Raw genomic sequence first — 21707 nt, 5'->3', positions numbered from 1 at the left:
CTGATTGTACAAACATAAAGAAAACAAATGGCTCTACAAGCAGAGTTGAACATCTACTCTTTTCTAAAATGGTACGTAGAACGAGCACACAGTATGATTTTCAGATGATGCTTTCAACACTTGCTTCAGAAGATATTAACACAGTATTTCTCTCTTCTTCACCATCCCTACTGTTTGCCCTGTCTATTTAACAATTAAGGTAGTAGAGCATGAATTGTCTTAGGTCTATGTATATGTGTCACTTCCAGAAATGTACCACTTCAGCCTCCACAGACCAGGTAGACAAGTACTTAGAAGATGCCATATGTAGCAACATTTATTCCATAAAAAACATGGAAAGACTGCGTAACAAAGAAAACTCTTAGTATTTGTATTCCCTAATGACAGTCTCCTGATAGAGAACATAAAGCTTACTGAAATGCAATGACCAGTATTAAAGTTTTCCTGCAATCTTAACTGAATTTCTACAAAATCATGTTATTTGGAGAGATAAGGTCCCTGCTTACCTTTTCATTAATATATTAAAATGACAACAGTAAAATTTTAACTTTACCAGTTTTTTCCTTGCCCTCAGGAAGCAGTCACAACCCTGCACTTTAAACTTAAGAAAGAGCCAAAATGTTCAAAAATCTAAGTTTTAAGCAACAAAACCCACTATTTTAAAGAAATACACCTTAAACACCAGCTTTGAGAAGTATGAAAACATTCCAAGTGGCTCATACTTGAGCAAAAAGTACTGTGCAATGTCCATATATATATAAAAAGAGTTATTTTTAATACCAGATGCAATACAAATGTTGCAAGCATATAATTAAGTCTTTAAGTACCAAGATAGATAAATATCATATAGGCTGTTTTAAAATATTGCAATTTCAAAGTATAAACATGGTACAACCATGAACTGTAGAATGTGTCATCCGTTACCTTAATTGGATCCTAAAAAAACCCACCATATTAGCATGAAACACGAGCAGCATGCAGAGGAATACTGATCTTTAAAATCTGTACATCATTCCCAGCTATCCAATAGACACAGTTACAAATTCTACTTCAAATCCTTCAACTTCCAGGCACCCTCAGGAGGGGCTACGAAACCAGTTCCACCCTTAACACAATAACGCAAAACGTTAACCAACTCCAACTTGTTCCACATTAACAGCCAGTATGCTTGATAAGCAAATAAGAAATGCAGAATGCATTTAAAAAAAATAATAAATTAAAATAAAATAAAACATAGGACCAGCTGAGACAGAAATTTACAGAACCTGGAAAGGCTTCCCATTTCCTGGAATGGCTTACAAATGTCTCATGGTACCAATTCCCAGTTTCTCAATTCCCAGCACTGCCATTATGTGAGGCTAACACTATAATTACTTTTAAAGCAATTTTTCTTGGTTTTGATGAAAATAAATTAAGCCAAAACGTTTCCAAAGTTATTAAATTAAAAAAAAAAAAAGACTTTACCACACCTAGACTAATCTGTTAAAATGTTTTCCTGCATAATTATTTTTCAAGCAGCCTGTTACAATTAAAACTGAGGATATTTAATTATAGATTTGTAGAAAGTTAACATTAATGTCAACACCGAAGGGACGAAGTCGCTATATACTAATTCACACTGTCCAGAACTATTTTTAAACAAGTAACACCTACAGTTATAACCAAGGCGAAAGAATATTGTTTCTGTGTGCTTATTTTTTATGCTAAATAAAAGCACAGATGATTGCTTTGTTACTTTTGTCAACACGCGTGGCCTCTGCACAAAGAAAACATGATTTTTAAAAATCAGCTGCAAAACAAAAGGTCCACAAAACCCCAAAAGGTAACAGAGACCTAAAACTGGTATATTACAAGAAACTACTTCATCTCTCTTTGTATCGACTTCGACATCAATACTGTTAAATGGAAACATGCTTCAAATTTTGTCCACAGGATATGACAAACTGATTAAGCTCAATGAATAGGAATTACCAAACATCTTAAATCCAATAAATTAGACCAACTACATCAACCTAAATCTGTATAGGAGCCAAATAATTATAGCTTATGAAACAAAGATTTGTCACTGAAAAAAGAGTCCACTTTGGCAAAACAATAGAATTAAAAAAAAAACACCATAATAATCAAAGGAATAAAGAGGAAAAGGAAACTGCAGTTCACTTCCAAAACAGCATGTGCCCCCCCCCCCAAGTAATTTTCAGGTCCACCTCCCGTGAGAACAAACATCTTTCTGGGAGAAAGAGACATCAGGACACCAGCAGGGTTTTTTGCTCCTTCACATCTTGTCAACTACAGAAGTGCAACTGCGTGCACTTTCGCCTAAACGAGACCAGCTACATTGGATTTTCAGCATTTCAACTGCCTTGAAAGGAGATGTCTCTTTCAATTTCCCCTCTTTTCTACCCCAAAACCACAGTAGCTGCAAACTATTATTTTCAAGCTCTTTTTCTGCAAAACAAACAGTTTTTGACAACAGCAAATTCTATTTCTTTGTCACAAATACTAGCAGTGCGTACACAATTACATAAAAGTTTGATTTATTTTTTTTTACCGGCTTATCCCACATCCAATACACAGAGCAACAACACAGTACCGCTGACCTTTACTCAGTATCTTCAATACTCCCCATAAATATTGTATAGATCTGATGTCATATCTGCTCTTTTCATTCGTTACACCCAGCAGCAGAATGCAGTTTAGTTCATTCCACTATGATCAGATATCCTACAAAGTGAAACTACCAAAAACAGGGACTCTGCTCCAGATCTGCAGTATGAACAAAACCCACAGCTACGTTAAAGCTCCGGACACGAAGCTTCCTCCATCCCTGGAAGAGATCCCGGATTTCTTACTGTTCAACCCTGCCAGGGTGTGGCTTCACGAAGCCAGAGGTCCCCCGGCTCAGGCTCCACGCGATCTCCTGCTTGGCCTGGAAGAGCTTAAGCCAACACGCCGCCTCCTGCAGAGTGAACCCCCCTAAAAACTGGGGCAGCACCTCGTGGTGTTGAGACACCGAACCCAAGTGCATGCCAAAGCCCTGCTGCTTGCACACAGGCTGGGGCAGAGAAAGGAGAGGTTCCCCAGACACTGGGGACCCAGGTTTCTGCCTCCCCCTGCCAGTCCCTAGGGACACACACACTGCTCCCACCACCCTGACCATGGGGAAAGTGGCCGGGCATCACAGCAGTGCCCCCCCGCCTTTCCCCCTTTCCAGAGGGTTCCACAGCAGATGTGCTGCTCCCACCTTACGGGAAGCCCCAACACTCTTTTGGCTTTGTGGAGGATTCCTCCAGAAACATGGCTCCATGACTTTCCTTACCTGCTAGCCTTCCACAGAAACCTCACGTTACTTTACAATGCGCTGCCTTGCAGATTCCTAAATCACTCTGTTAGGATTTCGTAATTATGGAGCCCAGGGTCTTTGTTAGCTGTTGTTGCTCCATGCACAAAAGGAAAGATTTTGTTGCTATCCCTGCAAAACCCAGTCATTAAATGCACACATGTACGTCCACACTTTCTGCGATAAAAATGACCATTAAGTGAGATTTAAATGGTCTGCTAGAATAATTACTGCAAACCCTCCCTTGCGGTGTAGATTTTACAGAACCTATAAAGCTTCACACACACACACACAAAAAAAAAAAAGATAAATGAATTGTTTGGATAACAAGCATCTCAAAAATAACAACTTTTTACTTATTGATAACAGTAATTGGAGCACTTGTGTTCCAAGAAGGGAAAAGGCATGAACAAAACTGCATCTGGTGCAAGCCATGAAATTCCTCTGAAACATCTTTGCATTGAACAGTAACATTTTAATCGACTTCCTCAACAATCTACTCTTCTCAGTGACAACTTTTACAAAGAACATGCTTCCTAAGTCAGCATGCAATTCATAAACATCCAAAACACTGTCAGAAAACCGAGGTGGAGTATCAAAATCTAGAAAAATAAATAGTATTTGCTCCATGGAGTCATACACTGATGCAGTAAAAGAAGATTCAACAGCATTCCCAGAAACGTACTTCAAAAATACCAAAAAAGCTGCACAACTTCATTGACCTGACACAGACTGTAAATACTAAAACTGTAATTGACTGACATGAAAAAAAAAAAATAAAGGCATCATAGGCAAGAAATAACTCAAAATCCAACATGCTGAACTGCTGCCCACTTTCCTTAAATTTACAGTATGCAAAATAAAACTTAACCTAGTGATGTTATGTGACAGAACCTAATTAATACGGTGCTTTTATTCTCCAGCTGGCCTCCTTAAGCTCTATCCCATACGATTCTCTGTAACGCTCCCGATAGCCTCAGCAGCACTCACTCCGCAGACCTGAGTTCTAGCCCACTAACAGTTAATGGACGTTATTTAACTGGTCTGACGTGTCACTCCCCTACCTTTTTATCTGGAAAAATACTTTAGTAGCTAACTCCAAAAATCAAACCGAAACAGCGAGGTTTGTTTTGTTGTGTTGTTGTTTTGTGTTTTTTTTTTTTTTTTTAATATAAGCACAAAGAAAAGTGTACTTGCTTTTCACCCTGTCCCTCCCCCCACGTCCTGACATTGAGCTTTTCGAATTACGCCAGAAATAAACATCCAAGCATGACCGAGGGCCTAAGCCACCGAATCCGACGCAGTATGGAGCTGGGGCTCCAGATCAACCAAGCAAAAATGAATAAAAAAAAAATACGGGGTGGGGGGGGGAAAGGGGAAGAAAAAAATATCTCCACGTGAAAATATCCGCGCAGAGCCCGGGCACAACACAACACAATAGGCTGAACAAAGTGTCAAACGCGGAGCTCCTGACAGGAACAAGTCGGCAAGCGGGACCCGGAGGAACAGAGCCCCCCCTGCTTCGGCCGTGTGGTGCTTTCAGAGCCCAATTTTTATTATCATTATTTTGTGTTTTCCCCGCGCGCAGGCTCCAGACCCGACTCGCCGCTGCTCGGCCCCGCACAGCCTTTGTGGGCGGCTCGCGGCCCGGCAGCTCCAACGTGCTACAGGTTGATAAGGGCCGACGGCAGCTCCGCGGAGCCGGGGAGCAGCCGGGGGAGGGGGGGGGGCGGCCGGAGCCAAGTCTCGGGGCGCAGCCGGGAGTTCCCCTCGGTGCTCACCGGGGGTGTGCGTGTGGAAGAAGGGAGGAGGAGGAGGAGGAGGAGGAGGAGGGTGGGGGTGCTCCGTGCTCGGGGCGAGGCGCCTCGGTTTGTTTGTTTCGTGTTTACCTCCCCCCCCCCCCCCCCTTCCCTTTCTCCTCCCTGTCCGGCCATCTTGGGCCGACGGGAGCAGCCATTACTTAACTCAATGACAGGGCCCGCAACTTTTCGCGCAGCCCTGACGAGCCGGGACAGCGGGGAGGGAAACAGGAGGAGGAGGAGGAGGAGGAGGAGGAGGGCTGAGGGCTGTGTATGGGGGGGGGGGCAGGCAGGGGACGCGGCTCCCCCGGAGCACCCCGCACCGTCTCTCGCACCGCACCGCTCCGCCCGGCAGCGGCTGGGACCGTCCCCGCGGCCGCCCCGCACTCGCGGTGTCCCCTCCTCACCGCTTTTTTAATTTATTTATTTATTTTATTATTTTATTATTATTATTATTCTCCACACCCCCCCCCCCCCCCCAAGATATGCTTTAAAGCCCAACGGCCGGCGGGCAGCGCGCGCGCCGCCAACGGCCCCCGCCGCGCGGGGCCAAAATCACGAGGGAGGCTCCGGGGAGAGGCCAACGTCAGCAGCGCCTCGCGCGCGCCCTCCCCCCGCCGCCTCCTCCTCCTCCTCCTCCTCCCCCCTCTCCCTCACCGCCTCCCCCCCCCCCTCCCTTCTCTCCCCTCTCTCCCCAGCCGCCCCCGCGCCCCCCCCCCCCCCCCCCCGGCTCTCTCCGGCCCGGCCCGGGGCAGGACGAGCCCCGCCGGGACGCGGCTCCCCCAACCCCCCCCCCCCCCCGCCTTGAGGAGCGGTGTGAGGGGAGAGGGAGGGAGGGGGGGGGGCTGCGGATGTGGCGGTGCCCCGCGCACACGCAGCCTCGCCCGGGCCCGGTGCACACTCACACGCACACTCACTCGCACACACTCGGGGGAGCGGCCCGCTCCCTCCCTCTCTCCCTCCCCTCCCCCTCCGTTCACCCCCCCCCCCCCAAGGCGGTCTCCCCTCCCCATCCATCCCCGCTCGTACCTTTAACAGCAAGGCCTTCGTTCTGGCGCCATCTTCATGAAGCCTCAGAAAGCCGAAGAGGCGGCTGCGGGAGGGGAGAAGAGAGGAGAGGAGAAGAGAGGAGAGGAGCGAGGCGTTAGCGACACACGGAGACGCGGGCCCCCCACCCCCCCCTTCTCTCTCTCTCTCTCTCTCCTCTCCTCTCCCTCCCTCCCGCAGCCCAGCGCCAAGGCACGGCGCGGCCTCGGGGCCGGGCGCACACACGGGCACGGGACGGGCAGGGAGAGGAGAGGAGAGGAGCGGGGTGCGGAGGGGAGAGGGTTGAGGTTGGGGTGGGGGTGTGGGGGGGGAGCGCGGTCCGAGCCGGGACGCGGAGGCGGCCGGGGCGGCGTGGGGAGCGGGTACCTGTCGAGGCCGGCTAGGGCTTCCCTCTCGTCGGCTGTCAAGCTGGCGAAGTCCTCCTCGCTCTGCCCGCTCGCTTTCCCCGCCGCCATTTTCTTTTCCTCATCACCGAAAGGAGCAGCAGAGGAGGCGGCGGCGGCGGCGAGCGACACTCCGCACGATTTCATGGAAACGCAGCGTAATTAAAAACCGCCGATCGCAGGCGCTTCTCCTCTCTCTCTCTCTCTCTTCTCCCCCCCCCCCCCACCGCCGCCACCACCACCTCCGCCACCACCCCTCCTCCTCCTCCTCCTCCTCCTCCTCCTCTCTCGCGAGCCCCCCGACACCCCCCAGCGCCGGGCGGGGCGGGGTGCCCGACACACGCACACGCACCACAACTTTTATTACAACAACAACAGCCGGCAGGGAGGGGGAGGGAGGGAGGGAGGGAGGGGAGGGGAGAGGGAGGGAGGCGGGGGGAAGCCCCGCTGCTCGGAGGAGGGAGGGAGGGAGGGAGGAGGGAGAGGGGGAGGGAGCCCCAGCGCTGGAGGCCAGGAGGAGGCGGAGGCAGCGGCCCAGCCGTGTTTACATCGCCGCCACCGCGCCCTGCAGAGGCGGCAGGGAAGGGGAGCGCGGCTGCACCGTGCCGCCGCTTCGCCCCCCTCCCTCCCAGCCCTCACGGGGCCGCCCCAGAGGAGTTGTGCGGCCGCGGTGCGAAGTTGCGCGAATTGTGGCCGCCGCCGAGCGCCGTGCGCCTCCTCCACCCCCCCCCGCGCGCCCCGCCCCGCCCCTGCCCCGCGCGGCCAATCGCCGCCTCCGCGGCGCCGCACGTGACCTTTGTTGACTTACGTCAGTCATAGCGCTCCGCCGCCGCGGTACGGCCGCTTCGCAGCCCGCCCCCTCGCCTCATTGGTTGGAGGAGGAGGGAGGGGGCGGGACCAAGGGGATCGGTGGATGGTGAGAGGGCGGGCGGGCTGTCAGTCAAACGAGGGCGCCTTTAAAAGCTGAGGGAGACGCGGAGAGGGTGGGGGGAGGCTTTGGGGAGCGAGGCGGGCGGAGTTGTGTAACGGGGGTCCGGGCCGGGGCCTCAGCCCCACCATCGCTGCCAGACCCTCGCGTAACGCCTGATGGGCGGGGGCCGCGCCGCCCTCTCGCTTGGCTCCGTTGGCGGGGCGTGGCCGCCTTGGCACAGGCGGCTGATAATGGCTTCCCGGAGCGGGCAGCGGGCACGGCGCTGCCTGCGGGCGGCAGCGAGGAGACGAAGGGCGCTTCAGCCCGGCCGCGGCCGCCCCCCGTGGCACTGCGCGACACGGCGAGGCGGGGGGGGTTCCCTACCGCCGTTAACCGACGGTTGAAGCGTGTGTGTGGGGGGGGTGTCGGCCGTTGGTCGGCCGCCGCCCCGCCAACGGACGAGCGCGTGGCGAGGCGTGCAGCGCGCGCGGGCGGTGAGGGGCGGGGCCTAAGGGGTGTGGGGGGGGGCGGCTCTGGCTCGCGCCGCCCCTCCGCGGGCCTCCGTGACAGGTGGAGCGGCGCCCGGCGGCCGTCACGTGACCGGGGGGGGGGGGGGGAGGGCTCCCTCCCCTCCCCTCCCCTCGCCTCCCCTCAGAGGAGGGGCCCGGCCGTTCAACGGCTGCCCTGGGGAATTGGGTTAACGAGGGCTAAGGGCGAGCTGCGCAGAGGATATTCAGTAAAATTCAGGATGTTCTGCTGCTTCCATCCCCTCGTTTTTATTTTTTTTTTTTAATTTAATCATCGTGTACTCGTGAGACTGACCCATGTGTTGTTTTTTTGTTGTTTTTTTTTTTTCTCCTCTCACAGGTGTACCAGGTAACGTTCACCTCAGTGATGTTTTCAGAGTGGCTCCTCATGATGTTTTCTGAAGTGTGCTGAGGCTTGCGTGACTTCCCAGCGTACTGCCTGAAGATCCGGTCAAGACAAAGTCTTGAATAGCGCAAAAGACTCGAATCAATATGTCTGTGCTCACCCCAAAAGCAAAACTGTGTGCGCTATTCTTTCTGATGCAAATGCAGGTAGAACAAAAAGCCACCTGAGTTCAGTAAGGTTGCGTAGCTTCATAAAATAGCCAGTAGCCAGTTGGTTAGAGTGTCAGTGCAAGAGGCAAGGGATCGTGTTTAAAGCACTTTTGTTTGTGGTTGGACTCCAGATAAAGAACGAGTTACTCTTGTTTCTGGGAATGGGCCGTATCCAGGTAATAGCAAAAATATTAATAAAGTTACGATCAAACATCTATCTCCAGTGTTTTGCACAGCTCCTCCATCACATATTTTCTCAGCAGACTCCTGAATCTATTAAATATTAGTTCATTTGTTAGATTTTTAGTTTTGTTTGAATCCCAACATCATCTGTGAGTCTTCAGAACCACTTTGCTGCCTTCAGTGTAGGACTTGTGGATGGATAAACCTCTGGGGCTGAGCAGTGCCCTTTGGGTCCTGCTTCCCTGTGCATCCTCACCCCCATTACACTTCCACGCAATTTCTTTGTGTGTTGCTCCGCTGTGTCCAGTGTTGCTTTGTCATGCTCAAGGCTTGTCCAATCCATTCAGCTGCAGGCCAGTTTGCCAAGGAGCTCCATGTTCCAAGTTGGCATTTAGCAGCCTTGTTTTCTGCAGCTGGAAATTGAGATGCAAGCTTGATGCTCATTGGTACTGCTTGTGAAGTAACATTAGGTACAGCAAGCCTGAATTCTAGAATTCTCCATAAAGCCAAACACCCATCGCTGGATGTCCTGCTGAGCTGAAAGGCGGCTCTTAAAATCAATGTGCAGAGGTTGATAGGGAAGAAGGATTTAGCATCAGCACTGGGATTTGAGCTGCCATCTCGCTTGGTGTCAAGAGTAGTTCTGCTATCTTGGACATCCAGGTTCGTTGGTAAATAGGACAAGCACACGGGTAGAAACTCAGTCTCAGGAAATAATTTTGTACAACATGGAACAGGGGAAGGGTGACCTCCTCCCGATCTACTTTTTCGTTTTCTAATCATTACTGTTCATTTCCATCAATTCCAGCAGTCAAGTGCTTACCTTGCTATAGTCAACTAAAGGAAGAGCTGTTGGCAGATGGTGCCGATCCTAACAGGATTTTTTCACAAGCAACAGTCCAGTAGTCTGACAAATGTTCGCCACAGAAATTCATTGTAACTGTTGAGAGAAACTCTTGACCAGGGGCTTGTTTGCTACTGCAAATGCTGTCCAGTGTCAGGATTGCTCCTTCTAGCAATGCACAAAGCTCCTTGCTGCAAGTGCTGAGGCCTGATCTCTTTTTGTCCTGCCTCAAGGATATCTGGGATGAGACAAAGCGTCAGTTCTGCCTGATGGAGAACGGAGGAACTGCTCTCCCTGTTTTCCTTTGACATGGTCTTGAGGTTCTTCCTGGACAGAGCAGCCATCACTGACTCGCTTTCTCAAAACCATGTTCTTTGCTGGATAAATCTGGTTTCATTTTCTGTGTCTGTAGGGCTCCTGCTCTCCAGAAGGGCAAAGAGGTTCTGTGCAATGCTTCAGTGGCTTTACAAAGTGCATTGTACAGCTTCAAGTTGGCTTTTCATCCCTGCTTTTTGCATTTCTTTGCAGCTCCTAGGATAGTGAGGGTAACAGCTACCTCCTTGTAATGTTGTGTGGGAATATGAAGCAGCACAGGATGTGTCTGTGACCTCTACTGACATTGCTTTCAAAGAAAAAAAAAAGGTCATACAGGTGTGGAGTCAACATTATGCTTGTAAGACCCCAGAGGACCTCTAGCTCTAAGGCAACTCCTTTTTGCAGTTCCCTGGGAGGACGGTGACAAGACAGCAGCAATCTGAGATGCGTGCGGCAAGATATGCGTGGTGAAAAACAGCGAGGAGAGAAAGAAAGCTAACCAGAAGAAGCCTCAAGATGCCATTTTGTGTCTTATAAAATATAAATCCAACACTTGTGTTATTGCTACCTTGCCAGATTTCAGTCGAGCTGCCTGAAATATGTGACTACTGGGCATATGAGGGAAAGCAGCATAAACTGATATGACCTGACAATAGGTTAGTCAGGGGAGAAGACAGTCTCTTTACTTACCCTTCCATATTCACTAGAAGTTTTTTTCAGTATCTTTTTCCTTAGCTGCTTTTTACTTCATTTATCCCAAAGTAAAGTCAGGCCAAACTGTTTGACTCAAATTACTAATTTACATTCTTGAAATCAGGAATAAATAAATATTTTTTTAAAAAAAAACAGCCATACTTCATGTTTGTACTTTAGCAGGAGTTGCTTCGTTGTCTAGAAGTTTGTAAGAAAAATTATCTGCAATTTGCTTGTTCCCTGTACAACCTTCAATCAAGCTCTGATGAGAGTGGTGTGTGATGATCCGTGTTATATTTTGACAAAGGATGGTGGTTAAGAAAGTAGGGGAAGTGGATATAAACCCTTCCCCCTCCCCCCCCCCCCCCCAAAAAAAAAATGCACACCCCAAAAAAAAACTTTTGCTGTCTGTAAGAAAAAGCAATATATGTGCAGAAATAATTACTGAAACCAGCAAACGTTTAAGAGCAGTCTCTTCATCAACATAGTGGTAAAGAATACCTGAAAGATTTTTTTCAATAGCAGAAATATCTTACTCGGTCTTTAATAGGTTCCCAGTAAACATTGTATGGGAGTAAAAGTTTTCTAATCTAGGAAATGCATTATTATCACAAGGTATTGCTTCTTTATAAAAGTGTTTAAAGGTTAGTAATTACAAAATGCTTTGCTTATAGAGCTTAGTATTGTACTATGTCACTGCTTGAGTCATGCAGACACTTTTATCTCTTGCCCTCTCATCCCCTTGGTTTGCTGGATTTTAGAAATCCACATTGTATCTGAAAGGCATAATGCCTGAATTCATCTGGCACTCAAGAGGTAATTCACAGTCCCAAGGAAGGTGTAGTTTTCAGGTGCGTGGTGATTTCCATCACCATGCAGTTTGTCAGCAGAAATCAAAAAAATTTCCCTGGAGCAGTAGAAATTGTTCCACATTTTAAAAGAATAAACAACATGCCAACAATTCAATCTAAACATGGAAAAGCATGAGTTTATATACAGAACCGTAACGGTATCTTGAGCTGTTTCGTAAAATACAGAGATCAGTTTTGCTGGGTGGATCCATAGCTTCTCTGCGGAAGGGCTGATGCTCTGCACCCTAGCTGGAAGACACTTAGGTTTCTTGTAGGCTTGCTCACGTCCTACCTGTGGAAGCAGCAACTTTTAGAACAGCTACCACCACCACTCTACGAGCTTTTTCATGCTCTGTAGCTCTCCGCTGTTAAAATAACTGGCAATTTCTGCAAATAGTTGGAGAAATAAATAGTATGGAAAAACTGAACTCGTTTAGAGGTTTCAGAGGGCACATAGGTCACTGCCAGAGCCTGCTTCCCCAGCAAGAACTGGATTTGGCTGCCTGTGGTGTTCCACCTCCCCAAAAGTCACCTGTTTGGCCGAAGATGATCATGGGGAAGTATCTCCACTCCTTAGGAACAGCGTGAAGAAAGTGGGATCTTCTTGTGTTCATAAGCATGCAGGAATTTAATGCAGTTTTTGACAAGTTAATAATAAATATTGTGTTTATATTGTCTTGTCTTCATTTCCAGATTCCCAGTTGTAGCTCCCCTGTAACTTTATAGAACTTGGCAAATGCTGTGAAGGAGGAAAAGAAGAAAAAAGCTTTGCTTTTCTATTGCTAGGTATTTAAATATATGTTGACTTGATATAAGATGCTAGGCTAATGCAGCCTGCTGGTTTTCTAGTGTGAAAGTAAAAAAAAATAATAAAGTAAGTAGCGCCTTTGAACAGCTCTGGAATAAAGTTAATTTTCTGTGTGTGTAAACATTTGAAAGGAGCTGTTCATGTACCAGGCAAATGATGAATGGGTATCTTGTTTACTTTTGTAGATCCTGGAACAGAAAGCAATATTAGCCAAGATACATTATTACCTGATACTTTTGTTTTTCTTCTAAAGCAGAGGACGTTACATGCTTTTACTGGATTTCATTTAGTGCTTTATTGACTTTTTTTTTCCAGAAAGTATCTGAGAAATTCTTACTTAAAAAGCCTCAACTGCTGTGTGTGTTGCTTTTTGCTAACATTTTCGTGGATGTCTAACACAATAAAATCTCCAGTAACCAATCTGAAAGGCTGTTTGGTTGGCTGTGCTATCTGAGTCTTTGCTTTTTACTACACCTGCTTGTGCAACTGCTTTTTAAAACCCGTTAATTTCCACAAGTGATAGCAGATATTAAATCTTGCAGTCTTGTACAAACAAACCTTCTGAAGGTGTAAATAGCAGAAGGCACCCCGTGACATGATGTGTGTCTTGTTGGGAGTTACGGTGGTGGCTCAGAAGCTTCACCCTACACCTGTTAGACACACGGTGGCTGTTTTTCACCCTTGTCTTAACACACTTCAGGACTCCCTTAGAGCGACTCAGGCCTCAGCAACACTGAGAGCATCAGGAGGGCATGAGAAAGGCAAGTTGTTTCAGCTCTGAGCTTGAGGCTCATAAAACCGAAGGGTAACCCTGCCTTTGTGTATACATTTTCCCTTGCTTTCCCCACCTGCCACCTGCATTTCACTTGAGAACCTGCGAGACAGGAAATTGTTAGTTTAGGAACGGTTCAGAGAATTTCCCATCTTAAATTTTCTCAAGGTACGAGCTGGTTTCTGTTTGAATGTTTGCAGTCACGTGGATGTATAAATATACTCAGCACTGCTAAAGTCAGATTGGGAGCAGTTCTCTAGTCTTTTATTATTATTATTATTATTATTTTTTGTCTGTAAATGAGCCCTGTGGTTGTTTGCTCTCGTGAAGAAAGTGTTTCTTTCCATGGATATAAATTCCAGAAGGGAAAGCCAAGTGATCAGAAGGAAATTACCGTCGGTCTCAATGGGCGAGTAGACTCTGGGGAAAGAGGTAACTGAGGGCTGCTTTGCTAAGAAGGGATAATATTTTCCAAAACCTTTTTATGTTTAAATCAGTATGTTTTCTACACTTCATACAGGACCATCAACATTTAGCCAGTAGCGTCCTAGTGTCAGGGAGAAGAAAGTCCTTCTTTAGTATTCTTCCCACAATTAAAAAAAATTAAATCACAGCTCTAATGGCATTCTTATGCTTATGTGTAAGCATCGCTTTACCACTTTACTACACCAGAGCCTCACCAGCTGCCTGTATACCATAAAATACCAGTGCAATCAGCACTAAGACATCAAAATTTTAAAAGTACGTGGATACCATTCTTTTTTTCTTCTCATGGTTAGCCTATGTAAAAGTGGCAGGGGTGTAATCTGAATAAATTAGCATCATTCCTGCTTGTGTTGCACGTGTTCCCTGTACAAAAATGAGAATAAATATTTTATTACAAGATTTAAATATGGTTGTTACCAATCATGTCATGGATTCTTTTTTTTTTTAAATAAATGGTGGTCCTTGCTTTTATTACATATTCCCTCAATGCAGGCACAGCCATCAGTGAATAATCTAAATTCTGAATAATCTAAAAACTAATTAAGAGTAATTTAGTGGATTATATCTAATGAATAATCCCACCTCATGGAGGACCTGCAGCTGCAAGTCAGAGAATACCAGCTAAAGAGACCTTCTGCTCAGCACTTGGCAGGAGACGTTTTTAGTGGAATGGCTCAGATAACCTTGTGAAGTCTGAAAGTTTATCAGAACTCCTTTATCAGAAAATTGGGCCCAAAACTGTTTTTCTTGCAGATTCTCTGTTATTCCTGGTTTCTGTCACCTCAGCCCATAATAAGGGAGACATCCTGCACTGTACGTGCTGTCTGTTTATAAAACCATGCTGGAAAGTGAGGCAATGTCATTGAAGTAAACTCAGTGGGAAAAAAAAAAAAAAAAAAAAAAAGAAAAAAAAAAAAGATCAAAACTTCTAGAGGTGGGTGAAAGCCATTTTCAGATAACTTTTGTGGTAATTATTCACATACAATATTGTATAGCATGATGAAAAATATTTAGGACTATCATTTTAATACAAAATCAAATGCCACGGCAGACGATACAGTGATTGTATTATTGTGTACTATACCAAATTCAATTAAAACTTCTCTGGTTAATAAATCCTGCATTGTTGCTGGCTGCCACTGCTGTAAAGAATGCTGACATGCTTTTGTAAGGAGGTCCAGCCTCTTCATAGCACTGCCTCAGGAGCTGCTTGACTGATGAACAAGGCAGTCAGGTGATTGCATCTTATCAGGTTGACTGGAGATTGCTATCAGAAGAGTAAAAAACAAGTTAAAAATTACTAAAAAATAAAATAAAATAGAATCTCTAAAGGCTTATGAACCATAAAAATGACCTACTACCAACTCCTTACTACCTCTAATCAATTGTTAATTTGGTTGCCAGTTTGTCAGATTGCTTGTTTAAAGCCAGGAGAGTTGGACAAATTTCTATTGCTCTTTATCACGAGCTGTCTTTTGGTACTGTTCCTGCACCAATGTAGCAGCTGTTGCTGTGAATCAAAACCTACACACAAGCAGGAGTGGCTCTTTTTTCAAGATAACACTTTTGAGTGCTGTTACCTGTGCACACATCTCTTTCCTAATGAGGGATGGTCAAAAACGAGCACAAATCTGCACCACTGGCAAGGCTGAAAAGGAAACAGCATCTACCAAATGATGCCACTGGCAGATTATATAGGAAAATAAACCACTCTATTTTCAATTCTAAAGAAAACCCTTAATATATATATTTTTTAATTATTACGTATTTTTTATATACTTTCTTTCCCCATGTTGTGTTTTACAAATCATGTCATTATTTACAGAAAGTTTTAGGAAAGAACTTGTGTCTCCTAACATACATTAATTCCTAAATTCAGAACTGTTATTGCACTAATCCCTTTTAAGACCAGCTTTGAAATGTTTCTATTATGCCTGTTCAAAAGCATAGGAGTCATAGCTAAGGTGTCAATTCTGGAAAGTGTTTAAATTAACGTTAAATATACAATAAGTATCATAAGGGCTAAAGGTTAAAAATTAAACTCTTAACTACTGCCTACTTCCTTTGAAGCCTTAATAAATGGGCTATGATTTCTGCTGTACATTAGCATTCAGAAAGTTTTTCACCAGGAACATGTAATTGTTTGTATTAGAAGCTTAACTGTCGTATGCGAAATTAGAATCATGCCTATGGGTATTTCAAATGGAAGAATAATGCCAGCTAATGACTTCAGTGTAACTAGTAAAATTACATCAGGGAGAGTATTTCAGACTTTGCAGATTGGCCAAATTTATATTGATGAGAAATATATATGATTTGGCTCAGTGAAATTTAATGAAACCAAGCATATATTGAGGAAATAAAAGTGTACAGGCATATTTGTTGCAATGTGTGGAAATTGGTTAACTTCTCATATGAGAGAAAAACTAAGTTCTGCTTTATGGAAATTTCTGATTATTTTTCCAAAACATTGTTACTTCCTTTGATATAAACAGTTATGTGCTCTTGCAGATAGGTTCCTTTAGTAAATTAAATTTATCAAACTTGCTGTTTCTTCACAAGCAAACATATTTCTTTACCAGGAGTGCACAGAGGCATATTTCTTTGCAGAAAGAACTGAATAACTTTGGAAAGTAGAAGGAAAGCGGAGCAGTTTCTCTTCAAAGTTTTCCAGTTATTTTCTAGAAAGAAATCCCTATTGCTTTTATGTCTCATCAACTTTGTAACATCATCTCCAGCTCAAAGATAGACACACCTAAAGAATAACCAACTCCTTATGTTGGGTAATGTCATAAGGCTCTAGGCCCCGGCAAAATTCCTCTGCAGTCATCGTCTGGTTTGTCGTGTGAGCTATGATTTGTGTCATAGATCACAGAATCATAAAATGGCTCAGGTTGGAAGGGACCTTCAAGATCATCCAATTCCACCCCCCTGCCATGGGCAGGGACACCTCCCACCAGCCCAGGCTGCCCAAAGCCCCATCCAGCCTGGCCTTGAGCACCTCCAGAGATGGGGCATCTACAGCTTCTCTGGGCAGCCTGTCCCAGTGCCTCACCACCCTCACAGTGAAGAATTTCCTCCTAACATCAAATCTAAATCTCCCCTCTTTTAGTTTAAGACCATTCCTCCTTGTCCTGTCATAATCTGACTGAGCAAAATGTTGCTCTCCATCTTTTTTACAAGCCCCCTTTAAGTACTGAAAGGTTGCAATGAGGTCACCCCAGAGCCTTCTCTTCTACAGGCCAAACAGCCCCAGCTCTCTCAGCCTTTCTTCATAGGAGAGGTGTCATAGGTTTTGTATCAGTTACCCCAAAACGTACAACTGCTTTTCACCTTTATCCTCAATGTGTGGTATAACTGCATCCTCCAATTTCAGCAAAGTTTTGCTTAATCTAAGCTGTAGGATGCTATAAGGAACTTCTTGCCATGGTTGTTATGACATCGAGCATTTTGGATCTTGATACTGATCCCAGACAACCAAGAGATTCAAGGTGAAAAGATTAGCATTTTGGATTTTATTGTTAGAGCAGGTATGGAATTTGGAAAGATTAGAATATATTCATAGTTAGGGAATTTACAGAAAATTCTTGAGATTCGAAAAGTGTTAAAAGAAAAGAGTGATGCAGATCAAATACATGTATATCCATTCTGTAATGAATCAGAAACAACTTTGGGGTAATCAGTGGATGTACAAGCACTAAAATAGAATGAGATAAATCTCGTCTTTAAAGTTGGATGGCTTGTTCAGAGACTAAATCAAATTCAGAGGGTGGGTGTGTGTTCTGCTAGCGTAGAAGCAGTGTACTGAATGAACAAAAAGGTGAGCCTAATGATATTATCCGTAGAACATCTGAAAGGAAGTAGAACAGAACAACATGTTTTAACTAAACAGCTCACAAAGTAATCCTCTGATATATCAAAGCTAATTAGGACAGAGTCCAACAATTACAAAAGATATGTAGTTGCAAAGAGATACCCAGCAATGTTTTATCTCTTAAGCCAATCATTAAAGGCTTCCTGTTACATTTCTTCATGACTTCTTTTCAGGGAAATCTATTACTTTCTCCTCAGGAGGAGATTGAGACCTACCAGAACAATTCATTTGGCCTACTCCCAGCCACCCTGGTTTTTTTAGATACAGTCAGGGAATAATAACAGGCTGAATGAATAGCTCTTGAGGTAGTAATCTGTTCTGATCATTGTCTCTCCTCATTTTCCTCGTCTTGCTACACAACAGAGGTTCAAAAGTTTAAGCCTGTCAAACATGTTGCATTTGTGCAGGCCAACTTCTGCAAACATCGATGAAGCAAGTTATTACACCACAGAGCTGAGCCATGGGCTTTGCTCTAGCAGAAAGTTTGGGTACCACTGCTGTAGCACATCCTTAAATTCCCGAGGAAAAGATAGAAATTAGCAGTTAATGTAGGGGGTGAAAGGGCTGGCACTATACAAGAAGTTTCTGAAAGTCTTGGTATCGGCACCGTCTTTTGCTTTCATACAAAACATTTTTGTTTTTCTCTTGTGATAGCAGCCTGATAGTCCGGGGCACAATTCATACACAAAATAACAACTCTTTTTGTGGTTAAAGCCCGAATAGAATAGTTCTCCAATGGCTTACTGGGTGAGTCTTTCTTTCCCTTATGTGTGAGAAATGGGAGGAATAGAGATAATTTGCTAGCCTGTATCCCAGACTGATGCCTAAAGGTATTGTTGTTTATTTTACATATAGATACCTGCATTGAAAACCCCTTTCAGTTGAACCTATTCTCCTGCTCACAATTGGCACTCGTTCTTTTGTCCTTCCTCAGCCTTCTTCCACAGCCTTCTAATGGGAATGACTGCACAGCTCTAGTTGTCCACTCAGCCCTGGGATCTCTACATGAAATTTATCATTTATTTGGGATGGAAATGTGTGTGCTACACAAGTATGCACTAGTATGAAGTTTTTCAGGGCTTCGCACTGCAAAAGTGATGCAAAGCGTATCCTGCCATTCTTCTAAGCAGAGGGAGAAATTGCATCATCTTTCCAGAACAGATGCTTCGCTGATACTTGACCTGTCTATGGTCCACTGTTCTTCAGTCCTATCCATGGGAAGTCTTACTTTTTAGTGAAAAGGGGCTTGGTCTAGAAAAGGGCAGCTAAAATCTATGTGTTTTTCCTGGTTTTGTTGTTGTTTTTGTTTTTGCTTTATTTCAATTTAATCTTCAATGATGAAGCAAGTGAATATAATAAAAAAAATGTTCATTTTCTGAAATCAAGCAAACTTCATCCAAGCTCAAAATCCTGACAGTCAGTTCTAACATTTGCAAGTACACACTTGCAAAGAAGAAAAATATTTTGACATCTAGGCTGTCAGATAATCTGTCAGTAACAGTTATATCTTTCAGGGAGAGAAATGATAACTTCCAGAGTAATTTATTGGGAAAATAATACACTTACTGCAGTGAAATACCCTACTGGATACTAGAAAAGTTATTTGGCATTTTTGCAGAGGAAGTAGTTGGCTTCAGAACGTGGGTCATTCTTTTCTGAGAGAAACGCAGAAAAAGAAATGCCAGAAATCATCAAAGAAGAAGAAGGATTTGTACGTGCAAACAACAGCATGTTCAAATGCACTTCGGAAGCATAAGGAGCTTCACACTGAAGGATGCAATGGAAAGAGAAAAGGAAAGGAGTGCTCAGAACCAGGCTCCATACAGAAGAGCCTCCTGGGACATAAAGGGTCATACACCAGGTGCTTTTTGTTCTGTTTTGTGTTTTTGGAAGAATTGTTCAAAGCTAGACCGGCTCTGAGTACTGTTTTGCTATGCCTGGAAAAACTGCAGTGTTTTTGGGCAGAGGTGTTTCCTGGCACGGTGCAATGACTGCTCTGGAGAGCTTTCACAGCTGTTGGTTTTACATCTCCCAGTTTTGCTTCGCTGACGTTTTTTCATTTTTCTTTGTGTTAAAAAGTAGCCTGTTCCTGTAAAGAAGTGCCTGAGCATTATGTGTGATGACAATAGTAACGATTTCCAAAGTGCTCAGAGGACTAATGCCCAGGTTGTGTCAGCTTGCATATTGCTGTTAGATGGTATCAGTCTGAGGCAACATGGTGTGCCTACTTTTAATCTGACATAATTTGTGTCCCACGGTGATTTATAGGTAAAAATTAAGTAATAATTATGGCTTCCCGTAAATAATTTTTTTTGTATGCTTCTTATCATGTCATTAACAATTAGCAAATTTGTTGCTGTAATTGTTGCTACTGCTGGCAATGATGATGATAAAAGCTTTGATTTTGCAAGAATAAGCAAGACTGGGCCACACAGGAAGGCTTGCAACTTTAAAGATTATTCAGCATTTAAAGAGAGGTGCTTGTAACGTTGGCAGGCTCAGCTTTCAGGCGCTTCTTAGCTCTGCCCCTGTCCCATGAGTCAACCAAGTCTCACTGGAACTCAGCTTTCCCTTGGTGGTTAATGCCAGCAGCAATGATCCATTAATCTGCTTCTACCAAAATCTTTATTTTTTCAGTGCTCTTCCTGGTGCGTGAGATGCTTTCCCTTTTCAGATAAGCCGAGCCATTAGATTCAGTTGATGAAATTTACTCTGAGCTTCGTGTGTCCTGAGTCACTTGTTAGAAATTACAAAGCAAAATGTGTAAGGCATGAGCTTAGAGTGTTACACCTTACCACACCTACATCGACCTGTTACTCTTTTGTCATTTTTAGTGGAAAGGTAACCTGACAAATTATTATGGAACTTCCTTGTCTTATTGTTCTCATTTATCTTCAGTGGGACTAAAAAAATGAAAAACGTACCAAATTCATCCTCTTTATACATTCTTCTCTATTTCTTCTTTTTCTAAGGCAAAACAGAGGGGGGAAATCAAAGACTGATGGTCAAAGGAAGAAAGGAAAGGGTAGGAGAAATTAGGAGAAAAGGAGTAAAGAAAAAAAAAAAAGTTTTGGTATTTTTTCATGGAAACTTTTAACTTGGAAAAATACTTAAAGGGGTTTACAGTTACTCCATAAGGAATAAAAATGGTTTTGTATTTTTTAAAAAGCAAATCTACCATTTCTAATACAAATCAGCATAGCTACACCAGGGTCAGCTGAGGACAACTTATGGTCTCTAGCCCATACTAAAATGTTTTAAAATACTTCATCTGAGTTGACAAGATGTGCATATGGTATCTGAGTTACCAGACTGAAGAGCCATAGCCCTTAGCCTTCCTCTCTCTATCTCCTCATTAGTGTTTTTCACTCACAATCTTACAGCGTCAGACTTACATTATCAATCCTTTTTTGTCAATATAGCATCCAGCATATTAAAATGTTCAGTACAAATTATAATCCTAAGTAATTTGAGCCCATCTCAACTAAAAAAAATGTCATTTTTTCACAAAATCATAACCAATTTAAAAAATGCGTAGTTTAAGCTTTTTGAAATGTATTGTGGATGTACTCACGATTTATTTGCAGTCAGTTATTTTTGTATGTACTGAAGAAAACCTGACAAGTTGCAGTCTCGCATTTCATAAATCAGATTTTTGTGTCTGACGAAGCACATGCCAGAAATTAGTATCTAAACAACATGACAGTTGGCTTATCCATGTGGCAACTTGTAAACAAAAATATTTGGGGAGTGCACATTTGTGACATGATAAAATGTAATGCGATGTACAGAAACCAGTTATTTGGAAGTACTCTGTATCCATACAATGAAAATAAAATGATTAAACAAGGTTGAATTGCTATATCCCAGCTCAGCTAGATGTAGTGTCTGCACACACATGGAACTTCCCAAATTCAGATGTTACCGTTGCTTTTTTCTAAATAGGTATACTGAGAGGTTAAGTATTTTACTTGTCTTTGCACCAAAGTGATACGTTGAAGCTTATGCGGTGTTTTGTGCATTTATCTTTCATCTGTTTGCAATATTTCTCCCATATTAATTGTGTTTGGACCAGAGACGGATTGTGGTTGTATTTAAATCAGTGAAACATTTTCCATTAACTTCAGCGGATCAGGGATCAGCTGCCAGAGCACAGGGGAGCTGCTGCCTGCTGAAGCTGATCTAAAACTCTGCTGTTGCCAAAAGAGGAAGGCATGTTCTTGCTTCCACCGGTGGCACTATTTCTCGTTGCATCTTTCATGCTGGCCTAGCAATCGTGACCACGTAAGAAGGAGGATCAGCTTGCTGATCTGCCTGAAG

The 21707-nt window shown here is 44.3% G+C and overlaps 1 protein-coding gene and 1 long non-coding RNA gene across 17 annotated transcripts in view; one reads left to right on the top strand and one right to left on the bottom strand.

Moving 5' to 3' along the window:
- Positions 1 to 6802, bottom strand: part of KDM6A (lysine demethylase 6A) — a 151978-nt gene extending 145176 nt beyond the window's left edge. For 5 of the 16 annotated variants that reach the window (XM_084507160.1, XM_084507165.1, XM_084507156.1 and 2 more), the window contains exons 1-2: positions 6553 to 6800; positions 6169 to 6232 (exon numbers count right to left, since the gene is read on the bottom strand). In XM_084507160.1, coding sequence (XP_084363286.1) covers positions 6169 to 6232; positions 6553 to 6716 — 228 coding nt within the window. In that variant the 5' untranslated portion in view covers positions 6717 to 6800. Of the gene's footprint in view, positions 1 to 6168; positions 6233 to 6552 lie in introns of all 16 variants that reach the window. The other 11 variants (XR_014688857.1, XM_084507155.1, XM_084507163.1 and 8 more) reach the window with 4 other exon arrangements.
- Positions 6803 to 7549: 747 nt separating this feature from the next.
- Positions 7550 to 8778, top strand: LOC311430520. Its single transcript, XR_014688858.1, has 2 exons — positions 7550 to 7973; positions 8347 to 8778. It is a non-coding gene; the product is annotated as an uncharacterized lncRNA (long non-coding RNA).
- The last annotated feature ends 12929 nt before the right edge of the window (positions 8779 to 21707 follow it).

The sequence above is a fragment of the Aythya ferina genome (assembly GCF_964211825.1).
Source record: "Aythya ferina genome assembly, chromosome: 1".
NCBI lineage: Eukaryota > Metazoa > Chordata > Aves > Anseriformes > Anatidae > Aythya > Aythya ferina.
The sequence above is the reverse complement of the archived record's forward strand: the minus strand, read 5'-3'. Positions and strand labels throughout refer to the sequence as shown.